The sequence below is a fragment of the Erinaceus europaeus genome, chromosome 19, assembly GCF_950295315.1.
Source record: "Erinaceus europaeus chromosome 19, mEriEur2.1, whole genome shotgun sequence".
Taxonomy (NCBI): Eukaryota; Metazoa; Chordata; class Mammalia; order Eulipotyphla; family Erinaceidae; genus Erinaceus; species Erinaceus europaeus.
Window position 1 is genome coordinate 67,371,940 of NC_080180.1, and position 27,878 is coordinate 67,399,817.

The 27,878-nt window shown below is 46.3% G+C and overlaps 1 protein-coding gene across 14 annotated transcripts in view; it reads right to left on the reverse strand.

Moving 5' to 3' along the window:
- The window catches only part of BLTP1 (bridge-like lipid transfer protein family member 1), a 165,083-nt gene that overhangs the window by 100,827 nt on the left and 36,378 nt on the right, over positions 1–27,878 (reverse strand). For 13 of the 14 annotated variants that reach the window (XM_060179119.1, XM_060179117.1, XM_060179123.1 and 10 more), the window contains 12 exons: positions 27,556–27,734; positions 27,294–27,400; positions 25,312–25,517; positions 21,769–21,981; positions 20,906–21,043; positions 17,662–17,841; positions 15,291–15,419; positions 12,720–12,839; positions 11,706–11,986; positions 8,601–8,851; positions 5,092–5,347; positions 2,465–3,302 (listed from right to left, as the gene is read on the reverse strand). In XM_060179119.1, the coding sequence (XP_060035102.1) occupies positions 2,465–3,302; positions 5,092–5,347; positions 8,601–8,851; positions 11,706–11,986; positions 12,720–12,839; positions 15,291–15,419; positions 17,662–17,841; positions 20,906–21,043; positions 21,769–21,981; positions 25,312–25,517; positions 27,294–27,400; positions 27,556–27,734 (2,898 nt within the window). The remainder of the gene's footprint in view (positions 1–2,464; positions 3,303–5,091; positions 5,348–8,600; positions 8,852–11,705; positions 11,987–12,719; positions 12,840–15,290; positions 15,420–17,661; positions 17,842–20,905; positions 21,044–21,768; positions 21,982–25,311; positions 25,518–27,293; positions 27,401–27,555; positions 27,735–27,878) is intronic. The other variant, XM_060179114.1, reaches the window with a different exon arrangement.

The window sequence follows — 27,878 nt, forward strand, 5'->3', positions numbered from 1 at the left end:
TCTCTACTTGTGGAAGCCACGCGAAGGCACTCTCTACTTGTGGAAGCCATGGGAGGGCACTCTCTACTTGTGGAAGCCATGGGAGGGCACTCTCTACTTGTGGAAGCCATGGGAGGGCACTCTCTACTTGTGGAAGCCATGGGAGGGCACTCTCTACTTGTGGAAGCCATGTGAGGGCACTCTCTACTTGTGGAAGCCATGTGAAGGCACTCTCTACTTGTGGAAGCCATGTGAGGGCACTCTCTACTTGTGGAAGCCATGTGAAGGCACTCTCTACTTGTGGAAGCCATGTGAGGGCACTCTCTACTTGTGGAAGCCATGTGAGGGCACTCTCTACTTGTGGAAGCCATGTGAGGGCACTCTCTACTTGTGGAAGCCATGTGAAGGCACTCTCTACTTGTGGAAGCCATGTGAGGGCACTCTCTACTTGTGGAAGCCATGGGAGGGCACTCTCTACTTGTGGAAGCCATGGGAGGGCACTCTCTACTTGTGGAAGCCATGGGAGGGCACTCTCTACTTGTGGAAGCCATGTCAGGACACTCTCTACTTGTGGAAGCCATGTCAGGGCACTCTCTACTTGTGGAAGCCACGTGAAGGCACTCTCTACTTGTGGAAGCCATGTGAGGGCACTCTCTACTTGTGAAAGCCATGTGAGGGCACTCTCTACTTGTGGAAGCCACGTGAGGGCACTCTCTACTTGTGGAAGCCATGTGAGGGCACTCTCTACTTGTGGAAGCCACGTGAAGGCTCTCTCTACTTGTGGAAGCCATGTGAGGGCACTCTCTACTTGTGGAAGCCACGTGAGGGCACTCTCTACTTGTGGAAGCCACGTGAGGGCACTCTCTACTTGTGGAAGCCATGTCAGAGCACTCTCTACTTGTGGAAGCCATGTGAGGGCACTCTCTACTTGTGGAAGCCACGTGAAGGCTCTCTCTACTTGTGGATGCCATGTGAGGGCACTCTCTACTTGTGGAAGCCATGTCAGAGCACTCTCTACTTGTGGAAGCCACGTGAAGGCACTCTCTACTTGTGGAAGCCACGTGAAGGCACTCTCTACTTGTGGAAGCCATGTGAGGGCACTCTCTACATGTGGAAGCCATGTGAAGGCACTCTCTACTTGTGGAAGCCATGGGAGGGCACTCTCTACTTGTGGAAGCCATGGGAGGGCACTCTCTACTTGTGGAAGCCATGTCAGAGCACTCTCTACTTGTGGAAGCCATGTGAGGGCACTCTCTACTTGTGGAAGCTATGTGAAGGCACTCTCTACTTGTGGAAGCCATGTCAGAGCACTCTCTACTTGTGGAAGCCATGTGAGGGCACTCTCTACTTGTGGAAGCTATGTGAAGGCACTCTCTACTTGTGGAAGCCAAGTGAGGGCACTCTTTACTTGTGGAAGCCATGTGAGGGCACTCTCTACTTGTGGAAGCCACGCGAAGGCACTCTCTACTTGTGGAAGCCATGGGAGGGCACTCTCTACTTGTGGAAGCCACGTGAAGGCACTCTCTACTTGTGGAAGCCATGTGAAGGCACTCTCTACTTGTGGAAGCCATGAGAGGGCACTCTCTACTTGTGGAAGCCATGTCAGAGCACTCTCTACTTGTGGAAGCCACGTGAAGGCACTCTCTACTTGTGGAAGCCATGTCAGGGCACTCTCTACTTGTGGAAGCCACGTGAGGGCACTCTCTACTTGTGGAAGCCATGTGAGGGCACTCTCTACTTGTGGAAGCCATGTGAAGGCACTCTCTACTTGTGGAAGCCATGGGAGGGCACTCTCTACTTGTGGAAGCCATGGGAGGGCACTCTCTACTTGTGGAAGCCATGTCAGAGCACTCTCTACTTGTGGAAGCCATGTGAGGGCACTCTCTACTTGTGGAAGCTATGTGAAGGCACTCTCTACTTGTGGAAGCCAAGTGAGGGCACTCTCTACTTGTGGAAGCCATGTGAGGGCACTCTCTACTTGTGGAAGCTATGTGAAGGCACTCTCTACTTGTGGAAGCCAAGTGAGGGCACTCTTTACTTGTGGAAGCCATGTGAGGGCACTCTCTACTTGTGGAAGCCACGCGAAGGCACTCTCTACTTGTGGAAGCCATGGGAGGGCACTCTCTACTTGTGGAAGCCACGTGAAGGCACTCTCTACTTGTGGAAGCCATGTGAAGGCACTCTCTACTTGTGGAAGCCATGAGAGGGCACTCTCTACTTGTGGAAGCCATGTCAGAGCACTCTCTACTTGTGGAAGCCACGTGAAGGCACTCTCTACTTGTGGAAGCCATGTCAGGGCACTCTCTACTTGTGGAAGCCACGTGAGGGCACTCTCTACTTGTGGAAGCCATGTGAGGGCACTCTCTACTTGTGGAAGCCATGTGAAGGCACTCTCTACTTGTGGAAGCCATATGAAGGCACTCTCTACTTGTGGAAGCCATGTGAAGGCACTCTCTACTTGTGGAAACCAGAGCCTGGCCAGTACCTTGAAGGTGGGCACCGAGAGCTGCCCCATGGAGGAGGGGCTCTCCTCACTGGCGGGGGTGTCCAGATCCAGTGGCCGGTGCAGTGAGGACTTGGAGGTCCTCTTGTGGGCCGGGGGCTTCACCGCCCAGTTCACCACCTGGAACTGAGTCAGGTACGTCTGGTAGCAGCTCAGCATGGGTTGCTGAGAGGCCACCTGCTCACCCTCCACTGTCTTCTCTCCTTCCAGGACGTGAACATGCTCCAAGACCTCGTCGTCCCCACCCAAAGCAGAAACAAAGGAGGCCTGGGAGGGATGCGCCCTGAAGGGTGGCACACGGGGGTCCTGCACACTCTCTCCGTGGCCAATGAGAGGCCCTTCCACACTGTGGTATATGGAGCCCCTGCTGTAGTCCATCTGCTGGGCCTGCTTCTTCTTCCTTTTCCTCCCTGGATACGTCCCAGGACCTTCATCACTGCTCATGGGCTCAAACTCTTCAGCTGCAGAGAAGTAGGCTTCACTGTCCGCCACTGACATGCTAGAATCCATCGAGCGGTACTGGTGAAAGGAGTTGGAGTCAGCGGACGGTGTATACGGGAAGGAACCAAAGCTCCTCCTCTGCTTGGGCGAGTCTAGCACGTTCTCGTCACTTCGGGAGACGTCCCCACTGAACTGGACGCCAACTGTCACAGGCTGCTTGTCCCCATAGAAAGCAGCGGTGAGGCTCTTGGTACTTCCCAGTCTTGTGGAGCACACTGAGGCCTGTCGTTTGAGGGGAGACCTCAGAGGAGACTGACTGGCCGACTTGTCCTGCGTATTAGGAGACACGGGGCTGTTTCCCGGAATCTCTGGAGGAATACTAGAGCAGAAAGCAAGACCATCACCACTCGCCACGTATCATATAGAATGCCAAGCACATATGAGATGAGAAACATTTTCACTAATGATTTCACTGCTGTGGGTCATTTTTCATTCAGACAGAAGATGAGGGACACACGTGCAGCACAGGAGCCTCTTCTGATGCCAAGGCGCCACCCATGTGGTGTGGAGGCTTTAGCTGGGCTGCACACGCAGGGCACAACACATACCTGCCTGGCGAGCGAGCTCTATGGGCCTGTAAGGTCTAAAGTGTACAGGCACAACACACACCTGCCTGGCGAGCGAGCTCTATGGGCCTGTAAGGTCTAAAGTTACCAGCACAACACACACCTGCCTGGTGAGCGAGCTCTATGGGCCTGTAAGGTCTAAAGTGTACAGGCACAACACACACCTGCCTGGCGAGCGAGCTCCATGGGCCTGTAAGGTCTAAAGTGTACAGGCACAACACGCACCTGCCTGGTGAGCGAGCTCTATGGGCCTGTAAGGTCTAAAGTTACCAGCACAACACGTACCTGCCTGGTGAGTGAGCTCCATGGGCCTGTAAGGTCTAAAGTGTACAGGCACAACACGCACCTGCCTGGCGAGCGAGCTCTATGGGCCTGTAAGGTCTAAAGTTACCAGCACAACACGTACCTGCCTGGTGAGTGAGCTCCATGGGCCTGTAAGGTCTATAGTGTACAGGGCACAACACGCACCTGCCTGGCGAGCGAGCTCTATGGGCCTGTAAGGTCTAAAGTTACCAGCACAACACACAACTGCCTGGTGAGCGAGCTCCATGGGCCTGTAAGGTCTAAAGTTACCAGCACAACACACAACTGCCTGGCGAGCGAGCTCCATGGGCCTGTAAGGTCTAAAGTGTGCCTATTCCCACACAAAGTAACAGAACACTGTGTCCACAACCCATGAAGTTAAACTCGGGACAGCTTAAAACACTATAGAACCTTGAGGAATCCCAGGTTATAATCTTCTATCCCTAATCCATGGACCCGAATATATTTTAAAGGTTTGTTTTATATCCTTTAAAAGCTGTCCAATGAAATATATCCAGGGCCTTCACTTGAAATGGAAGGGGCAGAAGGTCTCCCTGCATTAGTAGAGCTGAGAAGGGGGTGGAGGTTCAGGGGGCAGAAGGGGCCCTGATCAGCACAGCTGAGGGCCACGCAGCACAGCTGAGAATGGATAGGCCGAAGGTCTCCTTCAGAGTTGAGTGTGAGGTATCCATGACACATCCACGGTTCTCCTGAGAAGAGAGCTGGGCTTCCAAGGGCAAAGGTCTGGCTGAGTCCCACTTTAAAAGATGACAGTGACAGATCATAACAGACCAGAGCACTGTCACAGTGGACAAAAATGGTACAGCCAGTAAGGAAAAGGGTCAGGCTGAGTATCAGTCTAAATAAATTTCAGTCTCCAAGGATGGCAGACTGGGGAGCCAGAGACCAGAGAAGAGGAGCCTGGAGAAAGAGAGAGCCCAGGAAAGAAGCCTAGCGGGGAGTGGGAGAGCACTTCCAGGTGAGCCGACAGGAGCGAGGGCCAGGAGGAAGACAGAGAAGCAGACAGCAAGGGAAGCACCCGACACCCAGGCTGAGCTGGGATGTAAGGGCCGCTGACTTTCACTCTGCTGTCCTTGTTCTGCTGGTATCTGCATGGTATACTCAGAACAGCAGTCGCCAGATCTTTAAAGCTGTATTCAGGGGGAGGAAGTGTCTACGGCAGGTGAGTTTTAAGCAGTAACATGCCTCTCTGACCAGGTTTCCCAGTTGAACACTGACCTGGCTGGAGCGTCCTCTCTTTTTGTGCCATGCAAGAATTCCCTTTGGTCCATGTGGCCATCAGCAACAGAAGAGGGACTCTCCTTCTCTCCCACCAGCAGTGGCTGGGCGCTGGAGCTGCTGGTCTCCTCGGAGGAGGAGGAGGAGCTGTGAGGCCGCAGGGGCACCTGGAGACTGAGATGCGGGGCTTTTCTCTCCGCATCAAGGCCCACAGTCTTGCCCCCCCACTCCTTCCTCTTCACGCCACTCACGTCACCTACACAGAAGGCGGTTACTATTTACCAAAAAGATGATGACTTAAATCAATTCCCTGATGTTAAGTATAATCATTTCTTTTAAAAGATGTGTTTATTGTCCCGAGAAAAAGGACACCAGCATTACTTAGCTCTGATGCGAGGTGGTGCTAGGAATCCACCTCGAGCCTAAAGCACAAGTCTAGTGCTGTATCTCCGCACAATCTCAGTGGTTCGACAACTCCATTTTATCTATTTATTTTTGCCACCAGAGTTATCACTGCACAACTTCGTTTTCCCCATTCCCAACAACCATTCTTCTTTTCCTTCTTTTTTTTTTGATAGAGGGTGAGAGAGAGAAATAGAGAGGAGCAGACAGGAACAGAGACACCCACAGCACTGCTCTATCACTTAGGAAGCTTCCCCCTGTGGGGGGGGGGGGTCTGGGGGCTTGAACCTGGGTTCTCATACATGGCAGTGAGTGCACTCTATCATTACCTGACCCAAAATAACCTTTAATGCATAGTATCTATTATACAGTGCCATGCAGTAATATGACACCTGAGTTCACAGACCATGAACTGTTTCTTGAACCCAGGTTCTCATACATGGCAGTGAGTGCACTCTATCATTACCTGACCCCAAAATAACCTTTAATGCATAGTATCTATTATACAGTGCCATGCAGTAATATGGACACCTGAGTTCATAGGCCATGAACTATTTCTTAACCTTTTATTTGAAAATTTTCAAGCCCAGTACAAAGCCACTTTCACTCAGGGTTACCTATTTTAAACACTTTACTCCACCTGTTCTGTTTATATATAATGCACACAAAACTTTTCTGCACCATCTGAGAGTAAGCTGTAGACTTCAGCTTTTCAACTGACTTAGATGTCTATCACCTAGTGACAATACTTCAACACTGCACAGTTATCAGCTTGGTCAATTTGGTATTTACACAAGATTATTATCTGCTCAACCACAAGCTCTGCAATTATAAGGCAGACCTAATGACACCCTTCCACACAGAGATCAATTCCGTTCTGAATTGCGGCATTCGGTCTCACATCTTCTTGAGCCTGGAACACTGTCTTAAGTCTTCCCCAAGAGCCCTGTGCTGTGTGATGGAGTCTGGGGTTGGGAAGACCTGCCAGCCTCCAGCTAGCTCTCACCGATTGTTCCTCCTCCATCCATGCCCAGCCACATCTGCCTTACAGGAGGAGGAGCCTCACAGACAGCAGCCCCAGGGCATCAGCTAAGAAGGTGTCTTGGACACAACACAGCCGTGTCTCACTGACAGCTTCAGCTTCCTCTCTATTAATAGCAAAGCACCTGAGCCACATGGCAACAGGGGAACTAAGTGAGAACCTGTCTGCGAAAACCTTTAGGAAAATATTCTAACAGAAGGAAGTAACTGTATAGGAAAACAGCTCTTCAATTTCATTTACTATCTTTTTTTTTTTTTTTTTTAAAAAGATTTTATTTATTTATTAATGAGAAAGATAGGGGAAGAGAGAAAGAACCAGACATCACTCTGGTATGTGTGCTGCTGGGGACTGAACTTGGGACCTCATGCTTGAGAACCCAGTGCTTTATCTACTGCACCACCTCCCAGACCACCATTTACTATCTTCTATCCCTTAAATATGAAGGAATGAATGAATAATAAATTGTGGTGTTTGCCAAATTGTATTAGATAGCCTGCTCTTACTCAAAAAAATGCAGAAGTCAGGCCTCAGAACAGCACATACAGCTGGGGTTCTGGTACATGATGGTGGAGAAAAGACCTGAGTTGAGAAGGAGTGTGTTCTGCAGACACCTGCCAAGGGAGATGGGAAACTGTGTCCTGTGTCAACAACTGTGCCATAGCCCCCCAATAAAGAAAAAGTCAACAACAACACAAAAGGATAGCACAAATATTAGCTAAGGGTCATTTGGAATGGGAAGTTGCACATGTAGCCCAGCTGAGTCCTGTTAGTTCCTTACAGTTGGGAAATTGATAAACTCTTACAATTTAAACTCTTTTCCTAGCTTTGTCAATAGACAAAATGCTTTTTCAGCCACCAAGTTGCAGGTGCTACCATGATGCCATCCTGACTTCCCTGGGCAGACAGTCTCACCCATGTGTCCTGGAACCTCCTCTCCCCAGAGCCCTGCCCCACTAGGGAAAGGCAGAGACAGGCTGGGGGTGTGGATCCACCTGCCAACACCCATGTCCAGTGGAAAAGCAATGACAGAAGCCAGACCTTCCACTTTCTGCTCCCCATAATGAAGCTGGCCCCATACTCCCAGAGAGATAAAGAGTAGGGAAGCTTCCAATGGAGGAGATGGGATACAGAATTCTGGTTGTGGCACTTGTGTGGAATTGTACCCCTCCTACCCTACAATCTTGTCACTCACTATTAAATCAGTAAAATTATATAAATAAATAAATAAAAGGCCGCCACCAGGAGAGATAAACTTGTTATGCAAGCATCAAGCCCCAGCAATAACCCTGGGAGCAATATAAATATTAATTGATTGGTTTAAAAAGCACTTCTGAGTAGATATGTCATTTCTCAGGAGCATGGCAACTTAGGTGTAAATATTATACTTATTTGTCATAATATAAAACTAAGAGACTCAGGGAAAAATGATTTTTCTCAAAAAGCAAAAAGGCATAGATAAAAGTAACGCCCAAAAAGCTACCAAGTCCTGCTCACAGGAAACTGACGTGTTGTAAAGGACGCCTGCTCTCCTTTTATGCAGCCACGTGCACTTCTGCCTTTCCAACCCATCTGTATCATTTAGAGAGAGAAAGAGAGAGACAGAGAGACAGACAGAAAGGCACAGCACCAGAGCTTCCTCCACTGCCAGAGCAGCTTGTGTGGTGTCAGAACCTTGCTGGGGCTGGTGTGTGGCAGTACAGATGCCCTGCCTGCTTCGCTGCCCTTTGGCCCTGCTTTCTCTTCCTCACACGCTCAATTTCAAAGACAAGAGAAATATCTTGCTACAGTAGCTACGGGTGGCAAAATTGCTACTGACAAGTTTTTCTTGAAAAGTAGACTATAAACAACTATGGCCTTGGAGCACAGCTATCTCTAGGCAAACCATCAAGCCTAAGGAAATAGTTAGACTCAACTGGCCGTGCGTCAGCCACGGCAACTACAGGACCTGAGGAGCAGGCCTGCTACAGTCTTGTGAACTCTGCCAAGTTCACCAGACTTAACTGCTCTTAGCTAAGTCACCCAGGCAGTGACGTTCCCCAGGCAGAGAGGGACAAGCTGCTGTTACCATCCACAGTTCCGGGGAGCTCCTTGGTGATGATCCACTCCCCAGGCTGTAGCAGAGACTGGCCGTAGTACATGTCCGAGTCGGCACTGGTGCTGGAGAAGGCAGAGCTGCTGGAGGGTGTCAGCTCCTCTAGGCGGAAGAAGTCAAGCCCAGTTGCCGTACCCCCGAAGAATCTGCAGCCCCCTAGACAGCCACACTTGTTTCTACACCTCCTGTTCTTCAGGGCATCATCTGGCCACAAGAACCACAACCTAGGCAGGTCCAACACAGCACAGGTTAGGTCATCAGAAAGGAAACACTCTCCCAGACTAAGAGTTAAATATGAGTGAACTATATTTTAGAGACCATGTAAACACAAAAGAAAGAGTGACTTACATACCAGTCTGCTTTATTAACTCTTTTTCTTAAAAACTGCCACATAATACAGGGGGCTGGCACACTCAGTGAGCACACACATTACCATGCATGAGGACCCAGGTTCAAGCCCCAGCTCCACATCTGGGGGGGGGGGGGGGGCTTCACAAGTGATGAAGCAGTGCTACAGGTATCTATCTTTCTTTGTCCTTTTCTATCTCACCCTCCTCTTAATTTTTCGCTGCTCTGTCAAATAAAATAGAAAGAAAAACGGAAAAAACAGCTGCCAGGAACAGTGGCCTCATAGTGCTAGCACAGAGCCCAAGCGATAGCCCAGATGGAAAGGAAACAAACAAACAAACAACTACACATAATACAAAGACAACCGCTAATATCTTTGTTCTTTGTGTTTAAGCTTAGTAAAGCACCTCACTTTCGCTTTCCCCAAAGTACAGCACAGCTCTGCCTTACGTGCTATGGGGGGTTAATGCCGGGACTTCAGAGCCTCAGGCAGGAGACTGTTACAGAACCATAATGTGCCCTCCCCTGTCTCCACCTCATTTTTTAATGCAGTGCAGCATGAGGGAGTGTACTGAGAACCTCACAAATGCCTGACTGCATAGCAGCCCCAGCCACACCTCCATTTCACATATGCACACAATCTCCTAGAGGGAGAGACGGCAATGGAAGACGCCCCAGCACTAAAGTCACCCGTTTCCAAGCCCTGCCTCTCACACACTCACTCACACACATCGGCTCCCCAGGCTCTTGGAGCGCTCCCAGCAAGACAAACAGGCATGACCATGCTCATTTTACATCTCTTCACTTCTCTCTCTTGAACATGCCCACTGTATGACAAGAACTGTTAACAGTCTTATCCAGTGCAGTTTACAGTGCAGAGACCAAGAGCACAAGTTAAATGAAGTCCTGTCCAGTGAAAGTTGATAGAGAACACGCACAGGGTATTGTGACAGTGAAGGGGACAGTATTTCAAAGAGTGATACTTAGGACATGAAAGTGAGGTGAGATGAATATGTCAAGTTAAGACGTGGAAAATCAGTCTAGAGCAGACAAGAGAAAAGTAGGTGAGAAAATCAGAGTAGGACACAACTTGAAGCCCCACTGCAGTGAGATGCTATCAATTCAGATCATGTCTGTATTTCAAACGGTTAGGATTTCGTCATTCAGCACTATCCAAATCAGGAGCCTCACACAGTTCCTAGACATTTTGACCCCACTTGCAGAGTTTGGAGTGTGGCTGCAATAGCAGAGTCTAGCATGAACTCAAGGCCTTTGGAGAAGGCACGTCACGGTTTTCTGCATGCTAGCAGATCTAAAGGGACAGTGTGGGGCTCAGTGTAGTGGCAGGTAAAGCACTGGAGCATAGCCTAGGATGCACACGTGGTCCCTGTCTAGAAGCTCCAGTCCACCAGCAGGTCAGACTCACCCAGACGGTCTGAAGCACCTGCAGAACTGATCTGAGATTCTGAGAGAGGTGTGCTGGCCTAACTATACACACCTCCGACACTTCCCAGAAGACACTAGGGCTAGCTTGGGAAATGCTGATCCAAGGAGACTAGTGTCTGCTGGTCCTGAAACTCGAGTCTCTCCCTAAGACTCTGAGTGCCCACTACACACATAGCAGCCACAGCGGCAGTCAGTGAACCATCTCAGGGAGGGCCTGCCATCCGTGCTACATCTGCTGGGCTGGCTGAAGGGCTGTGAGCTGCAGGAGTGACGGCTGGTGCTGAGCCTGCAGCGAGGGACACAGGGCAGCAGAAGTCATTCTGCCATTTCTAAAAGCAGCTGATATCATTTCTTAAGGGGAGGTAGGAGCAGACTTCGACAGAGGAGGTGTGAGCAGACAGCTCACCTGGTAAGATGCACATTTTACCAACTGCTAGGACCCATGTTCAAATTCCCAGCGATCCCATGGGGGCACCTGCCTATGCAGGGAACTTCCTGGGCAGGGAAGCAGTGCTGTGGTCTCTCTCTCTCTCTCCCTCTCTCCCTCCCTCTGGGCTCTCATCTTATAACTTTAAAAACTGTGTGAGTCTACCTGAAGCAGTAGAATCAGGCAAGCATGGAACCCAGTGATCATCCTGGAGGCAAAATGGGGCCTGGCGGTAGCACATTTGGTTGACATTGCCATGTGTAAGGTCCTGGGTTTGAGCCTCTACTCCCCACCTGCAGGGGAGAAGCTTCACAAATGGTAGAGCAGGATTTCAGGCATCTCTCTATCTCCCCCCTCAATTTCTCTCTGTCTCTATCCAAAAATAAAATTAAATTAAAATAAACATTTTTAATTAAAAAAGAAGCAAGAAACAGAAGAGCCATTGTGGGTGCCATGGAATGGAGGGGGGAAGACTTTACAGAGCACTGTTTAGACTCACTTGGCTACTGAGATGTAGAATGTGCTTAGAAACACACCAACAATGCTGTTTCCAGCAACCAGTGGGTGCCATGGAGTGGAGGGGAGACTTTACAGAGCACTGTTTAGACTCACTTGGCTACTGAGATGTAGAATGTGCTTAGAAACACACCAACAACGCTGTTTCCAGCAACCAGTGCATCCACAGAGGTGACATAAAGGGCATGCTTATGAAATACAGGGCTCTCCACACTCGCTGAGGTGTGGCCTCGGGCCTCTATTTCAGAAGCCCTAGTTCCATGCCCAGCAGTGGAATTTCCTCTACAATCACTCAGCAATCTTCCTTTCAACTTGTTGCTGCTGCCTTCAGCATCACCCACCTCCTAGTCCGGGCATCGTGAGTTTCCAGGAAGTGTCTCTGTGCTTCATGCTTAGCGTGGTGATCAGCAGCTAAGGCAACATCCACCGTCACCAGTCCTAAGCTGGCTGACCCCGCCTCCAGCCAGTGGGCCCTCCGCAGGACGGCAGGCTGAAGGCCGACTCTGGGCTGGCCCAGCTGCTCGATGAACTGTCGCACGTGGACATCCTGCACTGCAGCACTGATTCCTTCCCCGACCGACTGGTTGTGCAGGTTACAGTCTGCAACCCGGATCGCTCCCATCTGAGGTTGAAGAAAACACAATGAAACTGCAGCACCTGTCAGAAGTGACTTACAGTGAGCTAGAGTAGGTGAGTACTTCAAACTGCACTCAAGAGAGGAAGAAAAAGAAGAGGGAAAAGGAGAAATGGACTGACTGTGTAGAGACTCTCATGCCTGAGGCTCCAAAGTCCCAGGTTCAATCCCTTGCACCATCATATGCCAGAGCTGAATAATGCTCTGGTAAAAAGAAGAAAAAAAGAGAGGAAATGGACAAAGGGAGTAAAAAAATGCAAAAAAAAAGTAAAAACAGATACTCAATTTTTAAGAAACATGAAAATAACTGAACTCCAAAGGAAAACAAGAAGAGGAGGAAAGAAAAGTAATGGAAGGACAGAAATCTAAAGGTCCAATTTTAAACACTCAGCCAGAAAGCAGAAGTGGCAAATAAACATTTGCAGGATTCAGGGAAGAACTGTAAATGTAAAAACCTGGAGCTACCCTAAATCAAATCTTTCAAAAGTACTGCCAGTTTACATTCCTGCCACAAAGACAGCTGGGGTTTGCATCCCAACCACGAGGCAGTACTGTAAGAAACTGGTCTAAAGGCAGGAGCAGGGTAAGTACTCCTTAAAGCAGTGTTGCGGTGAGTATTCTCACCAGACTGCACAGTGTTCTGGGACGACAAAGCCGGCTGTGAACTGCACTCTGTGGTGAAGGGAAGAGGCTGCCTGGCCAAGCAGCAGGCAGCCTGTACCTTGATGCTGGTGGCACAGCCGTGCTCCACCACATAAACGTCAGCCCCGTCCACTGCCAGACGTGTCATCGTGTACTTCAAGTCATCTGAAGTTGGGCATGGTCCAGGGATACAGCCCAGCTGGAAGGAAAAGACACAGCACTGCTGTCACACTGAGGCCTCTCTGTATCAAGCAGAACACTGGTTACATGTCTGAGTTTAAAGAGCAGTTGCTAAGTTTGTTTGTATGATGATAAATGAATTCATCAGCTACTGGTGTTACCGAACAGAAAAGTAGCCAACATGACCGTGCACCTTTGCATTCAAGAGGGACAAGGAGCAAATCTACAGACAGAATTCATACACATTCTAGAGCCAAAGTAAACTACTATGTCAGCAAGGCCAAAGTAGCTGAGAACAGCACAGAAATCTAAGATTTTATTAGAACTCCTCTATTAGCCACATGCACATGTTGGGTTTTTTTAGACACACCAACAAATCTATCAACTGTAGCTCCCATGGTGGTATTTAGGGTGACCCACACAAGATCGTCTGCTTCATATCTAGAACACAGATCTATTTAGGGTGCCCCACACAAGATCGTCTGCTTCATATCTAGAACACAGATCTATTTAGGGTGCCCCACACAAGATCGTCTGCTTCATATCTAGAACACAGATCTATTTAGGGTGCCCCACACAAGATCGTCTGCTTCATATCTAGAACACAGATCTATTTAGGATGACCCACACAAAATCGTCTGCTTCATATCTAGAACACAGATCTGGCCATGCTTGGGTCAGAAGCACGAGCTCTTGTCAAAGTGCTCAGCACCTGCTGCTCGCCTGTCCAACGCTAGGTCAGGCCAGTACTGGCCCCACCGCGCCACACAAGGCCTGAGCCCGCGGCTAAGCGGCAGAGCCTGTTGCTGTGGCGTGGAATGGGACTGACTGCTGGCAGCACCAGGGAAGCTCCAACACAAAATTCACTAGTGGACATGTCACAGTGGTGTATATAACACCGCCAAAACTCAAAGGGACTTTTTTCTCCCAGATAGAGACAGAGGGGCAAAGAGGTGGAGAGAGTGAGAGAACCCACAGCACTAAAGCTTTCTCCAGTAAAGTGGGGGTCACCACATGGCAAAGCAGCACACTACCCCAGTGAGCTATTTTGCCCAACCCAAGGAAAACTCAGTTCCATATAAATTAAGCCTTAACAGGTATCATCTTTAAAAACCTTAATGTGGCATAGATAGTTTGAACCTGACAGCAGAGGCACGAGAAAAAGCCTGCACATGTGTGTGAATTGCCCACAAGAAACTGAGTGTCAGGCATACAGCTGAAGAATCCATTTCCTGGAGCCTGACGGAGTTGTAACAAGAGGATTCTACCATCAATTACTGCTGTTGCTTTCACGGTTGGGAAGTAAGCACAGGCTACAGATACACCTGGACACATTTAAAAAGCAGGATAATTCACAGTACTGTAGTAGCAAGCAAAACAGTTGGCTTAGCAAACAAATGGAGGGAGGAAAAACACATGCAGGAAAGAAACAACTAGGAAAGAAAGAGATTATTGATATTAACAACAGTTAACTTTGTGTTAAAGAGCTAAGTTATTTTTTTTTCTAACTGCCATGTTTACCAGTTTTCTGAAATGAACATTAATTCCCATAGAAATGTTTTCTACCTGCTAACTTCATAGGGAGCAAGAGAGTTCCTGCAAGAGAATATTCAGCCTTTCACTGTCACTGCACAAGGTTCATAAAATTCTTGTCTCCTTTTTATCAGTGTACCCCTCCTGGGGAACTTACAGTGCCTGCAGTCTGGTCAGGAGACACAAATGCCTGGTACTGGAATCTCACTGTGACCAATGTCCTGCAGACACGGAAGGATCTAAATGTTGATTTGGTTGCCACATCAACAGGCAACCACATCCAAGAGAGGCAGTGCACATTGCAAAGGTATGAGGGCTCCCAGTGAAAGGCAGTGAAGAAGCCACCACCCCACTGTGCAGGCACATTGCATGAATGCGCTTCTTAACAACAACCAAGAGTCTGCAAAGGTATGAGGGCTCCCAGTGAAAGGCAGTGAAGAAGCCACCACCCCACTGTGCAGGCACATTACATGAATGCGCTTCTTAACAACAACCAAGAGTCTGCAAAGGTATGAGGGCTCCCAGTGAAAGGCAGTGAAGAAGCCACCACCCCACTGTGCAGGCACATTACATGAATGCGCTTCTTAACAACAACCAAGAGTCTGCAAAGGTATGAGGGCTCCCAGTGAAAGGCAGTGAAGAAGCCACCACCCCACTGTGCAGGCACATTACATGAATGCGCTTCTTAACAACAACCAAGAGTCTGCAAAGGTATGAGGGCTCCCAGTGAAAGGCAGTGAAGAAGCCACCACCCCACTGTGCAGGCACATTACATGAATGCGCTTCTTAACAACAACCAAGAGTCTGCAAAGTCACTCTACTAGTTGGAGAAATGAATTGCAGTGGTTCCAGGAACTGTGTGAACGGCAGCTGACTTAACAGGGACCTCTCCATCTTCCGTGTGTTATCTGATCGTGCTGACATAGTGGGAACGTACCTTGGACTCACAGAACCGACGATCAATTCCATGCTGACACATCACTACTGATTTTGGTCTTTCCAGCTCATACTCCCGACATACCACATGGAAAGCAAAGGTCTGTCCCCACTCCAAGAGAGAGGCCAGCTACAAAGAAGCAAGGGGCAGTTCAAAAAGGTCATTAACACTTGAACAAGAGCAAACACTTACCTAGAGTATCAACACAGCCTGGCAGAACCCTAACACTGTCCCAACTTCCTCTGCATCACTGATGTCAATCACAAGCTTGGGTCACTTTTCCTAGTGCACAAATGCACTGCCAAAATAAAGCCTCATTTCAACTGAAAAATCAGCTCCAGCAATTTCTGGAGTAGATTCCTTTCTTCAGGATTGTTTCTTCTCCTATGACTAGCTGAAATCTTGTGTGCAGAAAAGCACCTAAATTTATTTTTATTATTATTATTAATTTATTGGACAGAGGAGACAGAGAGAAACCGAGGGGAAGGGGCAATAGAGAAGGAGAAAGACAGAGAGACACCTGCTGCCCTGCTTCACTGCTCAGGAAGCGACCCCCTGCAAGTGGGGAGCAGGGGATTCAAACCCGGTCCTTGTGCATGGTAACCTGTGTGCTCAACCAGGGGAAACAACACCTGGTCCCTATAAAATTCTTTACCTAATAGTAAGCTAAGCTTTGGTATGAAATTGTTATCTATTCTCATACTTCTTCACAATTGCAGAAAATCAGGTGTTGAAGAGTATAGCATTTCTGTTTATGTACACAAAGTTTTAGTAGGCATCTATCAACAGGTAGAGTTTAGAAACAGCGTTACAATGGGATTGTTGACCATGGACACACTCAGGCATGGGCATATATGTGTGCCAGTGCCCCTCCACCCAAAGCACGGCATTTGAACTCAGAGAACATGAGCTTCACTTTTAGCATATACAGAGACATGAAGAGTGTCCTGGACCACAAACTTCATGGAAAAGTAATACAGAGATTAAAATGAAAGAAATGTTCCATCTTTTATAAAGATGACTTATAAACATGAAATTCGACTACTCTTTGGAAAAGAGAGCTGTGTCCGTGAGCCAGAGAGAGTTCACTGGGTTCAAGACCCAAGTTGACATGGGAGGTGCCGGGCATTGGAAGCTGCAGTACCAAATGCACCTCCCCGTCCCCTTCCCCCTCCCTCTGTATAGCTGAATGAAAAAAGTTGACCCAGCAGTGATGAAATGATGTGTGCGTTAGGCTCTGAAAAAAAGAAAGAAAATGTGTCTGATCAGGCAGGGTCCGCACAGTCTTACTTCGCACCTGCTAGGGAACAGGCCATCACATTCAATCTTTGATTTCCAGCAGACAGAAATTTAGAGACAGGAAATGGTGGCTAGTAAGTCTGGACAGTTATGAGACCAGTGGGCCGAGAATGTCTTTTCATGTAAGGCAGCTTATTAGTGCCATCCATTCGCATATGATTTCTAGATTCGTGTTTCAGACATGCAAAGTGCTCAGCTCCATTATCCTTCTTCCTGTTGCTACTGCACTCATGCCCATTCTAGAACTTTTCATCAGAACAGAGTCTCTTCCACATGTCACAATATGCCTGGTCAGTCAAATATCAACAACCTGTCTCTAGATATAAATAGTTCTTAAAGGCTCTGAGGCTTTAGAAACTAAATGGGATGGTAAGGGCGACAGTGCATGTATCCAACACATCACACCAGCACTCCAGGTAAAACTAACCTACCTGTACACCCACTTTTTATTCTTTAAACCAATATCCACAGCACCAGAGCAGGCACACACAAGGCTACATTATGGGACAAGAAATATGCCACCTAGTTTGTAACATCATAAATCCCAATTTTCAAATACTTTTTTCTTTTTCTTAGGAAGTGAATCTTTTAGAAAATTATTCTACAAGGGCTGGGCAGTGGTACACCCAGTTAAGTGCACACATTACAGTGCACAGGGATCTCGGTTCAAGCCCTCAATCCCCACCTGCAAAGCAAGGCTGCAGGTGTCTCTCTTCCTCTCTATCTCCCCTGTCCTCCCCAAGTTCTTTCTTTCTATTCAATAAATTAATTAAACATTTAGAAAAAATTATTTTATTACAAACTGTAAAGACTACAATGGAAAGTCAACTAATATCACTTATTGGTATGTAATATGATTGATTTCTAGAAATGTCTTTCTCCTAGTTGTTCCCCCAGAAGCCTCAAAAGTTTTATCACACCATACCCAGCAACCTTATGGGGTTCAGAAAAGCCACGCATGGCAAGAACGACTAGCATGCAAACAGTAACAGTCATCTGTGAAGATGACAATGCTGTGAAGCAGTGGGTGGTTAGAGGGAAGAGGTCAGTGGGAGTCAGCTCTCAGGCCTACCTGTGGTGCTGTGACCTTGGCTGTCAGGCTTCCGGCCTGCACGTCAATAAGCCACGCGTACTCCAAGGAGTCACTTCCCAGAGGAAGGCCTTCCGCAGAGAACATGGCGTGTGCTCGCAGCTGCAGACCCGACAGGCTGATGTGACCTTCCCTGAGCACTTCATCCATGGCAGGGCGCTGCTAAAAGACCAGCGTCAGATTGTTTCTGGCTTACAAGTGCAAGAAAGCACAGTAGCATTTCTAGTTGCTTCACCCCTAGAGACCAATGGTAAAAATATTCTGACTGGAAAATGAGACTCAGAGGTCTAGATGCAGCCTCATGTCCATAAGAACAGCACGAGTCAGTCTTCTTCAGTGCAGTAATCACTGAGGCAAAGACAAAGCAAGACAGCAATGTCCTGCCTACCACGTCCCCTAGTTAATGGAGTGCAAGAAAGAGTCCCAGGGAGAACTAAGAAAGAAAGGCTTCTCAGCAGTTATCATGCCAGCACAACAAATGTTAGTAGGAACATAAGAGAAGCCTTGGCCCATGTCTGAGCATCTATCAAGGACTAGCCATCTGGGAAGCAAACGTCACTGCTACTTCTGTGGCTGCCCTAATGTCTCCACTCCTTGAACCCTATGTAGTCTTTTCCAAGAAAATCCCAATCCACACTTCCATAGAGATGGAAGTGTACATCAGGGCTCACATGAACACTCACAACAAGCTTGGTGGTATGTCTGCATATCTGGTAGTCTCTTGAGAAGGTGGCTCTTGAAATTAGATGCAACATGTATGTCACCAGGCACTTTTAAGAAACCAGAGGTCCCCATTCAAGACCCAGGACACAGCCACAGAAGCACTTCCCTTTGAGCAGACTGAAAAAGAGATGGGCTTCCATTCCATATACTCATCTCCCAGAATGAAAAGCCATTCCAGTAACCCACTTGCTAGAGGAAGGTAACAGCACTTTAGGTTTCTACAGTCTGAAATAAAAATGACGCACAAGTGATAACAGAACTACAGTCTGTGTCCTGAGTTCAGGGCAATCATGTGAGTTCGCATGTGGTAAGTGGCACAGAGCCACGTGCATGGTGTGCGATGTTCATTTCCTGATGCTGATCACTAGAGTGACAGAGAGATGACCATGGGCAGCCTGGACACAGAGCACAGAGCTTCTCTGTACTCACTGCCACTTACTACCAATCTACAACTATTTTGAAATAGAATTTTTAAAAATGAAATACATGATGCGACAAAAATAAGTACGATTACAGTGAGATTCTAGCTACCATGATCTTGGCTATGCAAATATATCTATGTAAAAAAATCAAGAATCTCCATGGGAAAACATGTGGCAAGAGTGCAGAGAGGTATGCTACGCTGGTGAGGATGACCAGCGAGTCACCATCTGCCAGTGATCTGGGAAGGCAGTCACCCTCCTGTTTGCAAGTTTTACTTTGCATTCTGTTAAAACCACTTACGTTTCTGAAGCATACACCCTGATTCAAAGAGAAGAACCCTAGAGTTGAGCTAGGTGTCAAGAGAAATCATTTAACTTTTTAAAAGGTATTTCGGTAACAATTGACCCAGGAGTGAAAAATATTCCCATCTGACGACTATCACTGCAGGATATCTTGAAGGAACTAAGGTAGCTTCTGAGTATGAACACACAGATGCGCACGTTTCGAAGATTTATGCTTATAGTACTACATGTATCTTAAAGTCAAAGTGCACAATAATTTGCAGACTCAGTAAGTGCAGCAAGCAAGTAGAAAGACCTAAAAAATACACCAAATAGTTTCTACTTAGACCTAGATGCCCTCCTCACCTACTTCCTATTCCACTTCCCTCAGCCACTCTAAGTCTAGCCCTGTCAGATCAAGTAAGAACTGCAAAAGCTGGATAAGGGCAAGAGACCGGCACACTTTAATGATGGCTCTCTTGGTCACTGCCAGACCACCCCATCATCCGGGGCCCTAGTCAGGGAATCCTGGGATTCCCACATAGATAGGATGGGCCTAGACCTCTAACAGATCCCTCTCTCCACTATCACTGGTCATCTCCAACAGGAACAACATAAAAGCCCTCTTGTGGGCCTCTACACAGCCTTGCCCTCAATGTAAAACTGCCACGCAAGGAAGCCTGGTCCTCGAGTGTTCTGAAATGCATTCTAGGGTGCAGCCTAGAATGTTCCTAGCTATGATCATGGACTCTGAGCATAGACTGAGCATAGACTCCTAGAGGTTACACAGGATCCTGTGCTAAATATGGATTAGACACAGGCTGTTGGTCAGACTGATGGGGCTTATAGTTAGCAGTACTTATATACTTTTCCCGTATCTGGGAGATAATCTCTGATACAGCTTTCCAGTCCTATTGCCAATTCTGACAACATCTTCCCAGATAACACTTTCAGCCCACCTGCATGTTAACTGTTGGGCCCAGGCAAAAATTAGTAGTCATGGGCCCGTTGGAATATACCTAAAATAGACTTCCTAGCTTCTTCTAACGTGAAGACCCCAAATTTCATCTACTATATTCTTACCTTTACATTTCTGATTATTTAACAATTTGTTCTACTTTATACCTTAATGCTTTTCAGCCACCAAACTGCAGATGCTACCGTGACACCAACCTGACTTCCCTGAGCAGATGACCTCACCAGTGTGTCCTGGAACCCCACTTCCTCAGAGCCCCACTCAACTAGGGAAAGACAGAAACAGGCTGGGGGTATGGATCCACCTGTCAATGCCCATGTCCAGTGAAGAAGCAATTACAGAAGCCAGAACTCCACCTTCTGCTCCCCACAAAGAACTCTGGTCCACACTCACAGAGGGATAAAGAATGGGGAATCTTCCAGTGGAGAGGATGAGACATGGAACTCTGGTGGTGGGAACTGTGTGGAATTGTACCCCTCGTATCCCACAATCTTGTTGATCACTGCTAAATCACTAATAAAAAAAAATTGCTTGTGCTTTTTCAACAGGATTTATCAACATTCTATACATGTTCCCCACCCCTGTAACTATGAGAAAGTTATAAGGTGTTTTTTTCCATTTCTAAAAACAACAGGTAGAAATATAATTATTTGGAGTCACATACAGAGGGAATGACAGAAATAAAAAAAAGAAAGCAGAGTCTGGAAACAGCCCTCAGCCAAATGTGCGCACAGGTGCAGCTCAGGTCGTTCACTGAAGACCTGGCAGTAGAACCGACACACTGTTGAGGGCCTGAGCAGAGTCTCCCCGTCTCTGCCATTACCTGATAGTTGTCACTGACAAACACACTCAGGGGTGACAGGACGAGCTGCAGCATGGTCTCCCTAAATCCTTTCTTCATTTCAAAACACAGTCTTTCCAGAAAAGCTGAGGGGCACTCGGGACCATCGGCAGTTCCATGCTAAAGCCAAACAAAATTTTATGATGAAGAAACAAAGTGAGGAATGAGCAAAGAGATGAAAACAGGCATAATTTTTATGCAAGTAAAAGACTTGTTTCTGAAAAGAGAAGCCATGCTTTCTGAAAAAAATAACCAGCTTGCTCCAAGTGTAGACTCTAGGTTCCTAAGGCTAGAGGTGACTTCCCTGCTCACAGCCTCTGGGCATGCCAGGAGACCCAACCCCCTCTCCCAACCCCCCAGGCTGCCGTGGCCTCAGCTCTCTTGGCAGGACTGTCTCATACCCAGTCAGCCCCACAGGCCAGGAGCCACCATCCCAATAGTGAAGCCGAAACCCAACCTGTATCCAGACCCTGAATCAGCTGCAGCTGCAGGATGATGCCCACACCCCCGACTTGCAATGGGCCTACCATAAAGGTCCCAAAGCAGTCTGGATAAAAGCCCGGGAAAATGTGAAGTCTTCAAAAACCCACCATGCTGGCTATAAACCCAGTAACTCAAGGCCAGGACAAACTCTTCTAAAGTTACACAGAAGTAACAAGGGTGCTGAGGTGCAAAGAAAGTGAAGTGCTCACTGATAAAGACAATAATAAATAGTGCATGAAGATGAAAGGACACATTTAGCAGTTCTGAAGCTTTGTGAATGTGTGTGATTGGACACACACAGCTATCTGTGATGAGGAATGTCACAACATGCTCTAAGACTATTCTGACATGTAAACACTTACAACAGGAAGACGTCCATGGACTCTGTACAAATTCACAAGCACAGTGATGTCCCACGGACGCAAGGCAAGGGGGTGGACAGACTTGGCTGAACTTTCATTGTCCATCCCAACAGCAGTCCACCCAGAACTGGATGATGTTGAAAGTGACAAAACAGGACTTGAAACAATCTCTTCAAAATCCATATACATGTCATCTTCCCCAAAGTAATTTTCCTAAAACATAGAAAACAAAACGTTATCAGAAGAGATATATAACAATGATGCATCATCTTAGAATCAAAATGTACCAACTAATGTGCTCACTTCGGCACATATACAAAATGTACCGACTCAGCAACTAACTTACTTTGTTAAAGCATCAGACCTGTTTCCTTAAAAGGGGGAAGAACAAACATGCACGTATCTACGGCATACACTGAACTGGCCACATGGCAAGTGTGCTGTGGGAAAAAGAAAGAGAGAAAGACAAGTGACAGAAGGGGGCTGGGTAGTGGCGCACCTGGTTGAGGGCACATGTTTCAGTGCACAAGGACCCAGGTTCAAGCCCCCAGTCCCCACCTGCAGGGGGAAAACTTTGAGAATGGTGAAGCAACGCTGCAGGTGTCTCTGTCTCTATCTCCCCCTTCCCTCTTGATTTCTGGCTGTCTCTAGTCAATAAAGAAAATTAAAGGGGGCTGGGCCATAGTGCAGTAGGTTAAGCGCACATGGCACAAAGTGCAAGGACTGGCGTAAGTTCGAGGCCCCAGCTCCGCATCTGTGGGGGGGGGGGGTCACTTCACAAGTGGTGAAGTAGGTCTTTCTCTCCCCATCTTTGTCTTCCCCTCCTCTCTCGATTTCTCTCTGTTCTATGCAACAACAATAATAACAATAAAAGCAACAACAATGGCAACAAAAATGGAAAAAAATGGCCACCAGGAGCAGAGGATTTGTGGTGCAGGCACCAAGCTACAGCAATAACCCTGAAGGCAAAAAAAAAGAAAGAAAAAAGAAAATTTTTTAAAAAGAGAGAAGTGGCAGAGGTATATATTAAGACTTTATGGCGACAACTTGGCAGGTAACAGGAACTTGAAGCCTAGAGGCAAGCATAGCCCAGACAAGGGCAAGTCCCTGTGAGGAATTCTTCCCAGAGTCCCTCAGACCCAATTATCTCCCCCACCTGCCTTCACACAGGTGATCCTGAGACTCAGGTTACTTCAGTACTGCTCAACACACTAAGTTACCAACAAATCATTACCAGTCATACTTATTTTAGCTAATTTTAAAAAGTCCTTGTCTACAAATTTCCTATTCATTAAAAAAAAAAAATCCGTTTTAAATTCATAGTCTCTTAAAATGTACAATTTTAATCTAAAGCCACATAGATTTATTCCAGTTAAAATGTACAATTTTAATGCAAAGCCACATAGATTTATTCCAGTTAAAATGTACAATTTTAACCCAAAGCCATATAGGTTTATTCCAGTTAAAATGTACAATTTTAATCTAAAGCCACATAGATTTATTCCAGTTAAAATGTACAATTTTAACCCAAAGCCACATAGATTTATTCCAGTTAAAATGTACAATTTTAACCCAAAGCCACATAGATTTATTCCGGTTAAAATTGTCTCTTGGGCTAATCTGCCACCATGCTAATCTCCACTTTATTGTCTGAGACAGAAAAATCTGATCTCAGTTTCTCTAGAAAACCCAGCATCCTCAGCAAGAGGACGACTGCTAGCTCACACTGAATGCATCACTGTTTGTAAAGTCATAAAGCACCAGGATCAACACGAGTGTACAGACTAATGGTGTGAAATGTAGTTAAATTGTGGACTTGAAAAAGACTATCCTGCTACTGCCTGCTTAATGGAATGCTGCATAATCATGCAATTTCAGTGGAAAAGCGTATCAGACTGAACTAACACTTGGCTTGGCCTTTGTTCAAAGAAAGTAGTATATATCTTTAGAACTTAAAAGTGTCATATCCTGAAAAAAGTTGTTTTCATGTATTTGCTTCTTTTTTTTTTTTTATTTCTTTACTGGGGGGTTAATGATTTACAGTCGACAGTAAAATACAACAGTTTGTACATGCATAACATTTCTCAGTTTTCCACATAACAATTCAACCTCTACTAGGTCCTCGTCTGCCATCATGTTCCAGGACCTGAGCCTTCCCCACCTCAGAGTGCTTTACTTTGGTGCAGTACACCAACTCCAGTCCAAGTTCCGCTGAGTGATTCCCTTCTGACCTTGTTTCTCAACTTCTGTCCGTCAGTGAGATCATCCCGTATTTATCTTTCTCCTTCTGGCTGATCTCACTTAACATGATTCCTTCAGGCTCTATCTAAGATGAGGTGAAGAGGGTGAATTTACCATTTTTAATAGCTGAGTAGTATTCCACTGTGTATCTAGACCATAACTTGCTCAGCCACTCATCTGTTGAAGTGGCAGAGGTATATTGCCACTTCTGTTGCTTCCAAGTTTTGGCTACTACAAATTGTGCTGCTAAGAACACAGGTGCACACAGATCTTTTTGGATGGGTGTGTTGGGTTCCTTGGGATCTATCACCAGGAGAGGAATTACAGGTCACAGGGCAGGTCCACTTCTAGCCTTCTGAGAGTTCTCCAGACTGCTCTCCACAGGGGCTGGACCCATTGACATTCCCACCAGCGCTGCAGGAGGCTCCTTTGTCCCCACAACCTCTCCAGCATTTATTGCTGCTGCCTTTTCTGTCTGTCATTCTCACAGGAGTGAAGTGGTGTCTCGTTGTTGTCTATTGCTTCAATTTTTAAGATAAAGCTATGAGGCAGAGAGGTCTAGTTTTACAGGGCACATGAGGTAGACTTCCCTGGTACCCCTGCCCTCAGATAACAGATTCTCTCACTTCTAGGTTTGCATCAACCACACTGTGTAATCTCTGGTCTACATATGTGTCTTCTACTGTATACCTCTAGCTTATCTCTGTGATGACAGATGTTATACCTAGCTTTAGCAATGAGCACTATTCTTAGAACATACACTAATGCTAAAGAAAAAAATGCTGAACTGAGGGAGGTGATTTTAACAAATAGTTGTGTCGTGTCTGACACCACAAGGTTAGTGAACATATTATCTCCTGGTACTTTAAGTCAAGTAACTGGTTCCTTCATATGGTCTCAATTTCTGTTAAGATGTTAACTTTGCCTACACTTGAAAATATTTAAGTTTGGGGCCGGGTGGTGGCGCACATGTTACTATGTGCAAGGACCCCGTTCGAGCCCCCAGGCCCCACCTGCAGAGGGCAAGCTTCATGAGTGATGAAGCAGTGTTGCAGGCGTCTCTGTTTTGCTCCCTCTATTACTTCCTCCCTTTTCAATTTTTGGCTGTCTCTATCTAATAATAAATAAAAATAATAACAAAAATAAAAATAATAAAGTTCTACTGCAGTTTCCAATGGAGGGAATGGGGACACAGAACTCTGGTGGTAGGAAAGATCTGGGATTATATCTGTATTGTCTTACAATTTTGTAAATCAATATTAAATCATTAGCAAAAATATTTGTTCACTTAAGAAAACATACCTTTATACACAAGAAGGCATTTAACAGAGGTCCATAGAGAATTATCTGGGAGTCAGGAGAAAGTTCCAGTTCTACATGAAGTTTATCAGGGGGAAGTTCTGAGGGATCCACAGGTGGGCGAGAAGCAGAGGGTGAGGAGACACCTCTGTCTGACATTTTCTGGGATGGCCTCAGTACAGAGAGCATGGTCTCCTCCATTTCTGACACTGGAACACATGCAGAGGAAAATCAGAGAATGATGTTTGGTGGAGGAAGTGCCGCTGACATCCTTCAGGAATCTACTGACCAAGAACTCTACTTTGCATGCACATACAGAACCAAGGAACTGTGGAATGTTACCTACAGTCTACAGAAAAAACAGACCTCAGCAACTAGTCCTAAGAATGCAAAAGTGAGCAGGGAGACCTCGTCCAGCAGAGCACACGCCACTCTGCTTATAGCCCTGGTCACTACAGGGTCTCACAAGAGCTGAACAGTGCTGTGGTGTGCTTCTTTTCTGCCTAGATCTAAAGAAGAAAGGTGTCTGTCCGCCAGGAATGGTGGACCATGCAGGTGCAAAGTCCCCAGTGAAAAAACTCTGGTGGTAAAATGAAAGGAAGGAAGGAAGGAAGGAAGGAAGCAAGGAAGGAAGAGAAAAGCCTCACTGAAATTTGTAGAGGAACACAGAACTTGGACTTCATGAAACTGATGAAAAGTTTCTCTAAAATAAGCTACATTCTCATCCTGTCCCTAGCAATGTATGTTTGGGTCACAACTGGGCTTTTAACTATACTTGGGAATTAAACTACACTTTCTTTCACATAAACATTTATTCAAATGCAGTGTGCTGGCACCAGAATCTAAGTATAAGTTTCTCATACTTGTTTTTAACTCACTGAGAAAGTACAAAGAAATAGTCACTTGATTCTAGTTCTATTTTGGATGCTGGTAACAAGACACATGAACGTCAGAGAAACTATGACATGAAAGTTGTCAAAATGCATTAAATAAACTAATGTGTCACAAAATCAAATACTTTAAAATATAGAGTGGCATATAGCTTGTTTTATATTCCAGCCCTGCTCTTTCTAGTTTGGCAGGCTTGACAAGAAAATCACTCTCCTTCCCTGAGTGTTTTCCCTCCACTACACAGTGACAACAAGAGTACAAACCTGAGTTATCACAAGATTAACTATAAGCCAAAAAACAGCCTTGCCTAATATGTTATACACAGTGAATGATCAATAAAAGTTAGCCATCATTATACCAAAATCCTTAAAAGATTTTAAGTGTAGCTAATTATGTCAAAGGAATACATATATTTTCAAATGTTTTGTTTCTACCTGCATTTCATACTTCAGGCTCCAGCAAAAAAACAAACAAACAAACAAACAAAAAAACACTAGTATAGCTACAGGCCCTTCAAAATATAACTAAAATATGCCTACTAGCTATCTACAAAATGGAGAAACCCTCAACACTTCATCTGCACTATTCCAGCCTTTAGGTCCATGATTGTTCTACAATCTGTTTGGCTTTGTATGTTAGCTCTCTTTTCAGCCACCAGGTTCCAGATGTCATCAGGATGCCGACCAGACTTCCCTGGACAGACAACCCCACCAATGTGTCCTGGAGCTCCGCTTCCCCAGAGCCCTTCCCCTACTAGGGAAAGAGAGAGACAGGCTGGGAGTGTGGATCGTCAACGCTCATGTTCATCAGGGAAGCAATGACAGAAGCCAGACCTTCCACCTTCTGCATCCCACAATGACCCTGGGTCCATACTCCCAGAGGGATAAAGAATAGGAAAGCTGTCAGGGGAGGGGATGGGATACGGAGTTCTGGTGGTGGGAATTGGGTGAAGTTGTACCCTCTTATCCTATGGTTTTGTCTATGTTTCCTTTTTATAAATAAAATAGTTTTAAAATGAATATATATTTAAAAAATAAAATGTTTTCTGTCTTCTAACTTTTGTGATTATCATAACACCTTGTGAGAGCACTTACATGACTGTTTCAGCTGTTCATCTGCTTTCTGTGGATAAATTGGATGCCACGTATAATCAATGATGAGTATGACGCTGGGGACAGTCCAGCACTCAACCCAGCCAGCCCTTTGAGAAGAGAAAAAGTTACTAGTCAGGCATATCTTCCCTCAGTTGTACACAAACACCAGCTGCTGGAGATAAAACCTTACTGTTCTCAAAAAAAAACATGGAAAACCGTCTTCTCTGCTAATACAAGGAGCCCAAAGAGCAGGTCCACTCACTTTTCCTGAGTAACATTCCGCCACTTTGGTTTCACTATCTTCTGGCCACTCTGACACTCAGGAGCACTGCCTGTGTCCTGAGTCACTTTACTTGGGTGGCAATTCTTTACCAGCATAAACAATGAGTATTTACTAGGGTGGCAATCTGGCAGAAACAAATGGAGATCAACATCTTCTCCCTAGAAAAAAAAAATTTGTAATAGCCCACAATGATAAAATAGATACATAAATATGTTGAGTTACTATTTGTAGCCAAAGCTAACAAGAAAACCTTGATAAATTTAAAAAAAAAGATAAACATGAATTTCAAATGGCAGGTTTAT